At 49.6% G+C, this 13,999-nt stretch overlaps 1 protein-coding gene across 1 annotated transcript in view; it reads left to right on the plus strand.

The window, feature by feature from the left end:
- CACNA2D2 (calcium voltage-gated channel auxiliary subunit alpha2delta 2) overlaps positions 1–13,999 on the plus strand; it is a 424,057-nt gene that overhangs the window by 397,730 nt on the left and 12,328 nt on the right. The window contains exons 15-23 of the mRNA XM_020999289.2: positions 231–320; positions 593–664; positions 1,180–1,254; positions 1,377–1,451; positions 1,614–1,685; positions 2,192–2,263; positions 2,534–2,595; positions 4,468–4,544; positions 9,972–10,032. Coding sequence (XP_020854948.1) covers positions 231–320; positions 593–664; positions 1,180–1,254; positions 1,377–1,451; positions 1,614–1,685; positions 2,192–2,263; positions 2,534–2,595; positions 4,468–4,544; positions 9,972–10,032 — 656 coding nt within the window. The remainder of the gene's footprint in view (positions 1–230; positions 321–592; positions 665–1,179; positions 1,255–1,376; positions 1,452–1,613; positions 1,686–2,191; positions 2,264–2,533; positions 2,596–4,467; positions 4,545–9,971; positions 10,033–13,999) is intronic.

Genomic DNA, 13,999 nt, shown 5'->3' on the forward strand with positions numbered 1-13,999 from the left:
AGGAAAGTCCTGCTATCAAAGCAGACAGCCCAAGCACATGTAGTGGAGGGAGAACTGAATTGTAAGTTGATCTGAACACCAAGTCTGCTGCTTTTTGCCTCATAACCTTGGGCAAGTCACGCGTCCCTTTGAGCCTCAGTTTCCCCACCTATAAAATTAAGGTGTCTAGAATCCTTCCCAGTTCTAAGTCCTATGATTCCTCCCACCCTCATGTTGCCCCTCCCTCACAGGAGTACCTGGATGTTCTGGGCAGGCCTATGGTCCTCGCAGGCAATGAGGCCAAGCAGGTGCAGTGGACCAATGTGTATGAAGATGCTCTGGTAAGCTTGCCTCACACCATGCCTGTCACCTCATCAGGGCTGGGCCAACCCCCTAGGGACATGGTCTTTGATGGCAAGGAAGCAGAGACCTTGGGAGTACTCTGGGAGGAGGGGGTGATGGGGCTCAGCTGTACTAAGGCCCCAGAACTCTTTCCCTGCCCTGAGCAGAGAGAGAGGAGGACTGTAGGCAGACAAGGCCTGCTCCCCAGGAGGGAGTAGGCATTGAGATTGCAAGATCACAAAATGCCATATTATCCTGTCCCATTTCACAGGGCCTGGGGCTAGTAGTGACTGGAACCCTCCCTGTGTTCAACCTGACCCAGGATGGCAGTGGGGAGAGGAAGGCAAGTGTGCAGATGCATGTATGTGTGTGAGCTTGTGTAAGCATGTGAGAGCAAGGAAAATACATGCACTATGTGTTTGGGTGGAGTGGGATGTATGTAATATATAGGTATGCATGCCTGACTGTAGGGAAAGCAGAATAGGTGGTGGTGTGGGCAGAGAGATAGAATGGATAGCTGCCTGTGTAACTGAGATGAGGAGGGAAGAGAATGTCTGTACCTGGAGAGTGAAGATGTTCGGGACTGTTGGAGGGGCCACTGTGGGTAAGTGTGGAGGCTGAAGTCGGCCCCAGCGTTCTATGCCTGTGGATAGGGTTGTCTGGGACTCGGGATGGGAAAGAGGTAAGTTCTGGATGAGTATGGGTGTGGGTGGGGGTGAATTACAGAAAGCCAGACATGAGGCCCAAGTGTCCTAACTCCCAAGCATCACGGGATAGACAGAAGTGGACTGAATGCCCACAGCTTCAGCTCCCTGCTCCTATTCATGGCCTCTTACCCTGGCAAATCTGTGCCCCCAGAACCAGCTAATCCTGGGTGTGATGGGCATCGATGTGGCTCTGAATGATATCAAGAAGCTGACGCCAAATTACACGGTGAGTGGATCGGACCTCAAGTTGGACTAGAGGACATGTTCTAGCCCCATGTTCTCTTTCCTTCTTCTACCACCTTCCTTGAGCCAAGGGCCAAAACATGATCCTCCAATTTCCATTTCTAGCTTGGTGCAAATGGTTATGTATTCTCCATTGACCTCAATGGCTATGTCCTCCTCCACCCTAACCTGAAGCCCCAGGTAAGAAAGAACCTTCTACCCCCCTATCATCCCTATGTTAGGGAAAGGGTGATACCCAGATCCTGGCAAAGAAAGACCTCTTTAGCTATCCAGGGGTGAAGGCATGCTTGAGACAATAGGAGAGGCATGATATTCTTACCGAGTTGTGACCCTCTCCCTCAGATCACCAATTTCCGGGAGCCAGTGACCTTAGATTTCCTAGATGCTGAACTAGAAGATGAAAACAAGGAGGAGGTGAGAAAAGGACCATCAGCGGGCCTCAGAGCACCTACCAGTCTCCACTGTCCCTCAGCACCTGCCTCCCAGTTGCCTCTTTTCTTAATACTTCTCTCATTTTCCTTTTCTTTTCCTGTCCCACCTTCCTTTCTTCCCAATTCTTATCCCCCAAAGCTCCAGCTGTCCTTTTCCTCTTTCCCCCCCATTCTTTCTCTAATAGTCCCTTGCATGCCAATTCTCTGCCCCCTCATCCCACTTATCACCAACCTCCTCTCTCCATCCTCCAGTCAAATTGAGCTTCCCAATTCCCCATCTCTCTACTCTTCCTATGTAACATCCCACTATTTTCCTGTCCCTTGATTTCTCTGGCCTTCTTCCCATTTCTCCCAATCCTCTGTCCTACCCAGTCCCCCACACTGCAAACAGCCTCTTGTCCTCCAATCTACTCTCCTCAGCAATCTTGGTCTGCCCAATCACCCATACCCTTTGCTTTGTTCTCACACTCTGCTATCTGTACTCCTTAGATCCGAAAGAGCATGATTGATGGGAAAAGGGGGCAGAAACAAATCAAGACTCTCATCAAATCCCTGGATGAGGTGATATTGGGAGGGAAGAAGGGATGATGGGGCAGGGGAGGAAAGGGAGTGATGGGGGAAGGAGGGATGATGGGGCAGAGGAGGAAGGGGGTGATGAGGGGAAGAAAGGATGATGGGGCAGGGGAAGAATGGGAGTGATGGGAGGAAGGAGAGATGATGGGGCAGGGGTGGCAGGAAAGGGGAGAAGAAATACGGGGTGGGGGAAGGAGAAAAGGCTTCATTTGCCTACCTGCCTGCCTGTACCCTTGACCACAAGCTCTTCCCTTCCAGAGATACATTGATGAAGTAATTCGAAACTATACCTGGGTCCCGATCAAAAGTACCAACTACAGGTGAGGAGAGCCCCAAAGGTGGGATTCAGGAGACAGGTAGGGATGGGATATGTGTGAAGAGATACCTTCCAGCCCTAGAGTCTGGGATCGTAGGAGAGGAGCTGGGTTCCTCCTCCAACCTCTTCAGTTCCCTGTGGTTGGCGATCCTTCCAGCTGGGTTTGACCAGTCTTCATCTCCTCCCACCCTCCCACTATCCACAGCTTTCACAAAGCTCCTATCCCCCTGAGAACATTTCTTACCTCAGGCCGAGAAGTCTACCCCACCCTTGAAAACACACACACACACACACACACACACACACAACACACACACACACACACACACACACAAAATACCTAACTTGATCCAGAGAGAAATTTTTGGCCTCTGCCTGACATCCAGTCCCTGGGATGAATGGAAATGGGCCAAGCAAGGCTGAGCTGGCAGGCAGGGGAGGCTTGGCTTCTGTGAGCTGTGCTGAATGACAGGCAGCCCCATGGACTTTGTTTTCACACACTATATTTTCATATCCCATACCTCAAACCATCTCCATCACACCCTTAATACTAGCTGTCAACCAGATATCAGACTATTTCCATATCCCCATTTCAGACCATATTATCACATATCTACTGTGACCACACCTCAGATATCAAGCTGTATTATCTTAGGTGTGTAACACACCCCATATAGAAGACTACATCATCACATAATAAGGATCTGCTGGCTGTGTGTCACACCCATGATATCAGGCTGCATCAACCCACCCCACATCCCAAGCCGCCTTTTTCCACCTAAACACCAAGCCATATTATCCCATCCCAGATATCGGATCATACCACCCAATACCGCCTAGCCACCTACTATTGTTGAGAGGCAATGTGCCATAGGAGAAGAGCACTGAACTTAAGGAGTCTGGGCAAGTCACTTAACTACTCTTTATAAAATTGGGATAATTCATTCTCATACTGCCTGCCTTGTTGTGATAAAAGAAGGCAATCTACAAACCTTTAAGTATTTATTCTTGTCCCATCCCAGCAACCAACAACCTAACCCACAGGCTCTGTCACTATACCCCAAATATAAACCACATTATTGTACCCTAGAAATCACTTCCACTCAGCCAAACCCAGCCAGCCTATGAGCCTGCACTATCCCACCCTGAGCAGCAGCCCAGACAGTCACCCCCCCACACACACACACACACTTGCAGTATCAGACTGTGCTGTCATGTCACACAGGTCTGACACCCCAAATGGCAGGTTGTTGTGACGGTCCAACAATTGTCAAGCAATATTATCTCTCCCACCTCCAACATCACACCTGTGATCACCTAGTTCCCTGACAAGTGTTCGTTCTGCTTTTCTGGTGAATGTGCAGCTACACAGATGGAAAAGGCACCAGCAGATGGCTTGAAGTGTCTTCTCAAAGTCTGCTGCAAGTTTCCTGCCAGAGCAGGCTAGAAGGGGGGGAGCCTCCCTCCCACCTTGCTTCAAGACCCAAGGGAGGAGGCCTGGAGTCTCAATGGGCCAATCACTCATTAGAGGCAGTGCTCCAGAGGGTTGCAAGGCCACCGATGGGAAAAGAGAATCCCAGAATCTAGGGCTGAGTTGGAGGTGGGCATGAGCCTGGGCCAGTTCCCAGGGATTTCTAGGGCTGCAGCTGGCCTATCCCCAGGTGGGCCGTGGGCCTCAGAAAGAAGGACCAGATGCCATCCAGGGAAGAGGTATTTCAGAGAAGGGTGAGGAGCTACCAACTGGATTAGATATCCTGGCCCAGCCCAGAGCCCCTTCCTCAAGGCAGTGCCCAGATAGGGGACGACAGAGTAGTACAGGGTCTCTTGGGACTTTCTCCTGTGAGTGACTCTCCCCTCTTTTCTCTGTCTCCCCCAGCCTTGGGCTGGTCTTGCCTCCTTATAGCACGTTCTATCTACAAGCCAACCTCAGTGACCAGATCCTGCAGGTCAAGTGTAAGTAGCCCTTCCACCTGTGCCTGCTGCCCCTCCCACTCCTTGCCCCCACTGCCCCTGGCCCCTCCGCCCCTGCCCAATCTGAGCAGCAGGCACCATAAACTCACACTGCTCAGCCCAAGGAAAAACCGGGGACATCCCAGCCAACAGCAGGCCAAAAGGAGTGTTTGCAGAGTGGAGCGGGGATTCAGGGGAGAGGAGGGAGGGGAGCACCAGGGAGGGAGGCCCCCTGCCTGCCCTTCACTCCAGGACGCCTGGCAGGGCCAGGGGCTGGGAGCAGCCAGCTCATTGGAAAGTCGGCCCAAAGTTGCATGATTCTCTTCTTCTCTGATTTTAAGTTTCAGACCATTCTTTTTATGGTTTCTAGTTTGGTTCTTCTCATTCCATGTACTTCCGTGTCGGCCTGCCACCACACACCCCCTCCCTACATACTCTGTTTTCTTAACTTTCTCTGTCTCTTAACTTTCCACCCAGAGACCCATGGGGGAGGAGAGCTGGTTTGTCTCTATTTGCTCCCTTTCTAGGGGGAGGACTGGGCCTGGAGTCAGTAAAACCTGAGTTCCAATCCAGTCTCAGACACTTACTGCTATGTGATCCTGAACAAATCACTTAACCTCTATTTGCCTCAGTTTCCCCATCTGCAAAATGGGAATAATAATAGCACCTACATCCCAGGGTTGTTGTAAGGATAATATCAAAAAAGATCGTATTTGTAAAGCACTTAATACAGTGTCTGGGACATGTAAGCGCTATATAAACGTTAGCCATTATAGCTTTTATTCTTTCTCCTGATCCCTTCTGGGTCTTTTCCAACCCTTCTTTCCCCCTCTCACTCCCCCTTTCTCTTCCTCACTTTCTCCCGTACTTTCTCCTCCCAACTTTACTTTCTCCCTCCTTCCCTCTTTCCCCATCTACCTCTTTCCCATTCCTCCCATGTTTTCTCCTTTCACTAACACCTCCTCCTAGAGTTTTCTCTTTCTTCCTCTTACCTTCTCTCCCTTTTCTTGATCCTCTCCCTCTCTTTCCCCCTCATTTTCCCTGCCTGACCTTTCTTCCTTACTTTTTCCTCCTCTCTCCCTCTCATTCTCTCTATCCCTAGTTTTCTTCCTCTTTCTTTCCCTCCGTCCCCCATTTTTCTGCCTGACTTCCCTTCCTTACTTTCTCCTCCTCTCTCCCTCTCATTCTACCTCTCCCTAGTCTTCTTTCTCTTTCTTTCCCTCTGTCCCCTGTTTTTCTGCCTGACTTCCCTTCCTTACTTTCTCCTCCTCTCTCCCTCTCATTCTGCCTCTCCCTAGTTTTCTTTCTCCTCCTTTCCCTCCATCCCCCCTTCTCCCTGTCTCCCTCTCTCCAGTCTCCATTCTCTTTACTCTTCCTGCACACATATTGGTCCTCTTCCTTGCTTCTCCTGCTGTCCCTCACTTTCACCCTCTCCCTCTCTCTGCTCTCTGGCCCCCCAACCCCTCCTCTCCCTCTTCCCACCCTTTCCCCCCTCCCCTCACTCACTTTCTCTCCACATCTCTTCCCTCACCCTCCCCTATGCTTGTTGTTGGCTTCCTCTGCATGTTCCCACCCCACAGATCCAGTGCCTGCCTCCCTTCTTCTCACATGGGGGTGACAAGCTTTCCCTCCTGAGCCTGTGCTGCACCCCTGCCCACTGCCTCATGTGCTGCTGCCCCTGGGGTGACTGGGAGGGGATGGCTGGGGCTCTGGGCCTCCAGTGCACCCGCCCCCAGCCCCCATTGGTGGGGCTTGCCTCCTGGGGGGCTTGGGGACTTTCCTCCTTTTGAGTTTTTTCTCTCTCTTTCTCTCTCATGTCGTTTTTTGCGAGGTTTCCTTTGAGTATGATTATGATACACAATATTTTCATTCAAATGGCCATTGAATAAAATATTGTTTGTGCCCCTTCCCCTTTCCACCCAACCCCCTTTTTGTTTTGTTTTTTTTTTTGTTTGTGTTTGTGTTTGTTTTTGTTTTCCTTGCTTTCTCTCTATGGTGGATTCTCACAGTGTCAATCAGCAAACTGAAGGGCAAGTATATTCAGAACGAGCACACTCAACCCTTCACCCCTTTCCCAACCTTCCCTTCCCCTAACCACCCCACCGTCCCCCTTACTGCCCCACACCCCTGCTTGCCCCATCACCAAGCCCTGCCCGAGGCCAAACTAACCTCTCTCTACTTCCACCTCCAGTTCTGTTCCTTCTTCCCTCTGATCCCTCCCAGCTCTAGCCAGCTTGGGCAGGACCCTTTCTGAAGGGAGCCTCATTTCAGAGCCCATATCCCCTGGCCCTCTCAACAGGGTCCTTCTGAGCTGATATCCCACACATCTCCTTCTTCTCTACTCTTTCTGTGTTAGGCCCCCATTCCCACTTCTCCGCTCCCCATCCCATCTCCTAAATCCTTGTTTCCCTTCCTCTTCTTTTTCCCTCCAAGCCAACTCAACATCTAGGGAACAGGGCTAGGCTGGTCTGGGCTGATCTGGGCTGATCTAGGTTAACGTTGCCATCCTCTAAGCTTCCGCGAGATTGAGGGTCAGAGATACAAGTGTATTGGACTCAAGAATCCCAAAGATGGGGACAGTCCAGCCCAGAAGGTGGGCTGAGGAGAAAGGAATCACTACCTCTAGAAGAGAGTGATAAGGGCAGGGATCTTTCTCCTTTCCTTTCAATGATTCCAGGTATTAGATACATCTTTCCACGCTTCATGAGGGTGATATAGGGATGGGGGTGACAGAAATACAAAGGGAGAAAGAGAAGAGATTGGGAAGAAAATTTCTCTTCCCTCCAACCAAACATACACCATAAGAATGCTGCTAAGAAACAGAGACAGCTAGGGGAATGTAGGGAGCAGAGGAACAAGTCCCAGGACCAAGCCCATCTGTCTTCCTTGCTCCCCCTCCCAGCACCCAGAGCCTAGCCTCAATCTGAAGATCAAAATGCTTGATCTCTTCTTGGAGAGAGAAAGGGGGTCCTGGCTGAGGCTCCTTCGTTTCCAATATCCACAAACCAGACTCCAGTTCACCTCTCTGCTGACACTGCCCATGGTGCTGAAGTAACACCTGGTGTCCCCCTCCTGTTTTTTTGGTCACCAAGACTTGCCTGATCTCCCCATGTGCCCAGATGTGTGCTTAATTACATGGTGGGGAAGAGAGAGAAGGAAAAGTCACAAACTCCATACTTAGAGAGTTCTCAATCTGTCTGGGAAGACAGAACTCACCCACAGGAATATATATACAGCACAGAGAATTTGATACAATGTAAGAGGGGGGTGGTTCACCTGTGACTACCAAAGGAACCCACTCCTGGTGTCCCTCCCCTGCCATTGGGAACCTGTCACCCAGGATGCAAACAGCAAAGGAGGGAAATGTCCAGAGCTAGAGGCCAAAGGAGACTGAAATGTCCTTCCCTGGATAGTTAGGGGTGGGTTGGCCTGGAGGCAGGGACCTGTACAAGATGGCTTGTGGAGGGCTTTTCCAGGTTCTCTTAGGTGGAAAAAGAGGGGTTTCTGGGGACCACAGGCTAGATTTGGGGGGCTGAGTGGGAATGCCCTGTTCTCTCCAGCTTGAGTTGTCTCTCTCCTCTTCCCCTTACCCAGTGACCTTGCCAATGCAATGCCAATGGAATAATGACTGTCTCCTAGTTCTTCCTTCCTCCTTCTCCTCTTTCCTCCTACCTCCTCCTCTCTCCCTATCCTTCTTCCTCCTCCTCTCATTGGCTTGTAACCAGACCCCACCTTATAGTCCTATCAGAAAGCAACAGTCCAACCAGTGACAGCTCAGCCCTCCCAAAGCCCCAACCCTTTCTGTTTTGCAGTGCATTGTGGGAAGATGTGGGTAGCCTGGGCAATGCATGGGGAGGGGGCCTGAGGAAGAGAAACCCTTGACCAAAAGAGGGAGAAGATAGGAGAGGTGAACAAAGGGGGATCATTTCCTGTGAATAAAGTAAGGGACTGGCTTCTCTTGTTGGGTGAGTGAGAAATCCCAAAGGCCTGACTAGAAGATTGCTCCCCTGGATGCCATGGACGATATAGCCACTCCCCAGGAGGGCACATGGAGAGGTGGAATTATAGAGCAGAGAGGGCACTCGAGTTAGAATCAGCAGGACTGGATTCCCATTCCAGCCTTGGCACTTAATGTATGTACCTGGGTGAGTCAACTCCCCTCAGGGAAGACCCCAATCTGTCTACCTAAGCTACATGCTTTTTGGATCAGGGCCCCACTCCCAACATGCCTCCCTAGGCCTCCTAAGTTCTAGATAACACATGACTGGTCAGACATCACCCTCCTACCTCACCCCAGCCCATTTCCATCCCATCCTCTAGTGCGAGTCAAAAACACCCAATACGTTTCCTTCTTTTCTGCCTCCCAGACACTTCTAGCACCAAGAAGGCACACGTTAGAGTACATCTTCTTACATTTTGAACAGTCTCCTCAACTTCAAATCTTTCCCTTCAACCTTTCCTAATCTAATCCATCCCACCCCACCTTACCCCCATCAGACTAAGGGAAACCAGGATCCAGCAGTTCCAAGGCAGGCTGGAATCGGGGCTCTGACATCTGTGTTCCAGATCTGACTGACCCCATCTAGACCAAATTACACCTTCTCCTTACCCATCACATCCTCTTCCGGGTCCTACAGACAGGGATAAAAGGGTTCCTTCTCCATTACTGCCCTGGCCAAGAGAGAAATTTCTAGGTCTCGAGCGTACCCCTAGAATACCACAATGCACTGCAGCCCCACCATGCCACAGACACGTCTCTGGTTGGACTGTCTGTCTCCATGAAAGATCCCCTCAGTTTGGCCATGTTGATGCCTGAAAATAGAGCCAAAAAAATTTTTAAAGGAAAAAAACCAAGAACAACCAAAGGCAAAAATCTGCGGATCCCCAAATCAGTAGGTTTCCGCAAAGTTCCTTCTGAGCTAAACAATGCATGTGGTTCTTTTCCTTTATGGATGCAATGAGAGAGACCAGCACATTCGCCCAGACCATGCATATATATAGCTGTGTGTGTATATATATGTGTGTGTATGTGTGTGTGTGTGTATCTGTGTATATGTGATATACAGTGGTATGGAGACATATACAGCCAAGCCAATGGACTCCATTGCACATGTGAGGACAAACCAGTCCACCCAGACCTGGGCAACATATTGGCTATAACTTCCCTTCTCTTGCGATGCTGCAGTTTCCAAAGGGACCACCCCCACCCCTTCCTCTTCTCCCACTACCCCACAATGAAAGTGTCAGTGTGGGGACTCTCTTTTTTTGCTGGTATCTCTCCCCTCCCTCCTGCTACTCTCCTCTACCTCCCTTGTCCATCCTTCCCTTTCCTTTCTGAGCCTGAGCCTGAGCCTGAGCCCCTGCTCTGAGCCCCCAGGCCTCCCACCTTCCCCCAGCCCCCCGCCGGATAACCCTCCCTTTCTGTTGCAGATTTTGAGTTCCTGCTCCCAAACAGCTTTGAATCTGAAGGACATGTTTTCATTGCTCCCAGGTAGCTTTGCGTGTGAGCTTGCCGAGGTGTCCGTCCATCCTTCTCTCCTTCCTTCTGTCTGTTTGTCCTTTTCTCCCTTCCTCCTTCCATCCCCACAGCAATCTTGAGACCCCCCTATCTCCTTCCATGCCCCATATTTCATCCCTACCTCTCCTCTGCCCGCACTGCCACTTCTGATCTCTCTGTGTCTGTGTTGTGTGCTGATGTCTCCCTGTCCCCTATCAGGTTCTCCCTGGGGAATCCCACGGAGATGCTGCCTTCCTGAAGCCTCTCTTTCATGCCCATACCCATTCTTTGCCCCATCACATACATGAGCCCCATATGTGTGGCTGCCAGTATCGGCAGGTCTACATACTAGGGCCATGTATCCGGACGGTGTATCCGGCCCCACCAAGCAGCAGACCAAGGTGCCCCCAGGCCCCTAAGGCCAACAGCTGAGAACCAAGTTGCCCCAGCTGTCCCTGTCTTCCACTATATTCACCTCCATTCAGCAAGTCCTCCTAACTCTGACCCCAAGTCTCCCCAGGTGCATCCCCCATATAGCTCCCCAAATTCTGTACTGCATGGCTCTCCCAGATTCCACAAGTGACTTTCCCAATTCTATGTTCTGAAGTAATGCCCCTGTGTCTTCTGCTTCAGAAATCCTCCTCAGCTCTATCCCCAGAGTCCCTTTCAACTCTATACTTTGGGGTTTTCAAATTCCAGCTTCTGCTAGTCCCTCCCCACTCCCACTGACGCCACCTCTTACTCCCACCTTGGAAATTCTCCCAGCTGTAACTCCAATATGCCCTCAACTCTACCCCCAGGGTTTTTTCCATCCCCAGCCCTTACTCCAGTCCAGCTTTTACAAGACTCTGGGCCCTTTTTACCCGGGTGCCAAAGTAATTTCAACCTGCACCTGGGCTTCCCTAGTGCTTCCAATGTCAGGCCAAGGCAGGGTCTCCCTACTCATACAGCCCTCCTGTGGGCATCTGCTGCTCTGTGGTCTGAGATTCCTCTCCCTACCCCTCACCACCTTGTCTCCCCTGTGTCAGTGTCTTTGTTGGTGGAGGGGGGCAAAGGGATCAAAGAATTCCCTAGAGATGGGAAAAACACTACCCTTAGTGGTGCCCCCTCTGCCTTGCTTGCACCTGGGGCTGGGGACCACACCTAGCAGGCATCCCTACTGTTGCTGAATGGGACCAAAGGGGCAGCACCCTGCCCTCTCTCCAAGAGCACCTCCCCCAATACCATCCCCAGCTCAGTTTAGGCAATACCCTGTGAACACTGGAGCAATGGTAGGGTGGGTCAGGGGACTGGGGCCACTGGGTCTTTGTATCATCTGCTCTGGGTAAGTAGAGCCATCTGGCCTCACCTCACACAATTGGAGGGAAGGCACAATAAAGAAGACTGGGACAAGGACCAGGACCATGACATGAACACATACATACATCCCAGCCCCAGATAAAGGGGTCCCCTAGCCTGAAAGCCCTTTTATGGACCTGCCCAGGTGGAAGGTAATGGTGAGGCCTTTCACGAGAACATGACCTGGCCTGATACCTAGAACATGCTGAGTTTCTAGGTCAGGGCTGGGGAATTCAGGGTCATACACACATATAAGGGCAATAGAAGCTCTCCTGTTCCAGGAAGGGACACAAGGAAGCTCAAAGACGGATATTATGGGTGTTACCTGGGTCAGAGTGTGTCAGTGCTTCCAAAAGGTGGCTGGGGGGAGGAAAGGTGGATTAACAGGGGGAGGGGAAGAGGCTGGAAGGGGCCTCTAGGCTGGGGGTGGGGACATGAAAAACCTGGGTTTGCCCCTTGGTTCAGGGGATATGACTGCTGATGTCATTCCTGGTTCCTGTGGGAAATGTAACTCAGGGGCTATCCCCCTATCCCTTTCTCCCATGACTCTACCCTAACCCTAAATGCACCTCCCTGGACAAGACCCCACCTTCCCTGACATTCTAGGACCTACATAGTCTCTGCAGTGCTCTTAGACCTAACCCTAGCTTCTCAAACACAAGCAGAAGTATGAATGCCAATTTCCAGGACACCCACCCGGCCAATGGTGACTGAGCCTAAGGCTAGGGTAAACAAAACGAGATCTCTGTACCCTGCAACTTGGAAGCAAAGAAACTCTGGGCAATTAGGGCAGGTGGTAGGCTACCAATAGCATCCTAGATGGAGACTGCCTCTCTTGAGTGACCCCCCACACAAGGTAGTGGCTACATACCAAAGCACTCAGCCTATTCATGTCTACTATGCATTTATTAAGCACCTACTATGTGTCAAACACTATGCTAGGACTTGGTAATACAGATACAAAGAATGAATCCCTACTTGAAAGTCAGAGCCCTTACCCTGTTTACAGGCTGAACACTAATTCTGGCCCCACATTTAACCCTAAACTCAGGCCCGAACTGAACTCTAACCCACTAAGCTCTAGGCCTGGTCACAGGTTGACATTAAGCTGACCACTAACCCTGGTCACAGGTAGATCCACATTGAGCATTAAAGTCAACCCTAAACTGAATTTTAACTCTGACCAGAGTCAACCCTGACCCAGCCACAAATTCACCATAGACTGAACCCTAATCCTGACCATGTCCACACATTGAACCCTATTCCTGGCCAATTCAAGTCAACAATCATTAAACATCAGAAGATTGAAAAAAAGAGAGAAATTAGAGGAATGAGCATAGGCAAAGAGGAAACAAAATTATCACTTTTTGCAGATGGTGTGATGGTTTACTTAGAGAGAACCTTGGAAAGTCAGCTAAAAAATTAATTGAAACAATTAACAACTTCAGCAAAGTTGTGTGTACAAATCAGCATTCCTATATATTACCAACCAAATCCAGCAGGAAGAGATAGAAAGAGCTATTCCATTTAAAATCACTACAGACAGTATAAAATACTTAGGAGTCTACCTGCCAGCACACACACAGGAACTATATGAACATAAACACATGTTACACAAATAAGAAACAGACCCAGATAATTGAAGAAATATCAATTGCTTACGAGTTGGCTGAGCTAATATAGTAAAGATGACAACACTACCTAAATTAATTTACTTATTCAGTGCCATACCAACCAAACTAACAAAAGATTACTTTATGGAGCTAGAAAACTAATAACAAAATTCATCTGAAAGAATGAAAGATCAAGAATATCAAAGGAAAATGAAAAGTATAGTATTGAGCGGAGCCTGAGAGTACCGTATCTCAAGTGGTACTATAGAGCCATAATTGTCTAAACAATTTGGTCCTGGGTGACAAATATTAAATATCTACTAAGTACTAGATGTTGTGCCAGGCATTAGAGAAAAATGGAACAGTGTCTGTCCTCAAGAAGCTTACATTCTACTAGAAAGATATGGCATGTACACATATGAATAAATATAAAACGAAGTCATTTAAAGAAGGGAGAAGTAGCAAGCTGCTATGAGATCAGTAAGGGGTTTGTGAAGGTATCGACATCTGACCTATCCGTCAAAAACAGCTACAAATTATAAGACTGAGGTGAAAGAGCTCATGGGGGAAGGGCACTGCCTGTGCAAAGATATGGAAGGAACAGGTTCAATGTCTTTGAAAAAGAGCAAACCAACCAGTTTGACTGGAACAAAGACTGTATGAAGAGGAGTATGAAAAGAGTGGAAAGGTAAGTTGGGATCACACTGCAGAGAGCTTCAAATTCCAGGTTAAGGGTTTTCTATTTCATCCTAGAGACAGCAATAGGGAGTCTACTAAAGATGTTTGAGGAAGGGAGTGACCGTGGTCAGATCTATTTTATACCTTAGGAACATCAACTTGCTAGCAACATGGAGAATAGAGGAGAAGGTGGAAGCAGAAGGATCAATTAGGAGGTGATTGCAATAGTCCAGGAATGACATAATGAGGGCCTGAGCTAGTGGAAAGGCTCTGTGGGTAAAGAGGAGGGCATGGGTGTAAGAGATGTTCTGGAGGTAGAATTAACAAGATTT

The sequence above is a fragment of the Phascolarctos cinereus genome, unplaced genomic scaffold (genome assembly GCF_003287225.1).
Source record: "Phascolarctos cinereus isolate Bilbo 61053 unplaced genomic scaffold, phaCin_HiC Scaffold_4;HRSCAF=312, whole genome shotgun sequence".
Lineage (NCBI taxonomy): Eukaryota > Metazoa > Chordata > Mammalia > Diprotodontia > Phascolarctidae > Phascolarctos > Phascolarctos cinereus.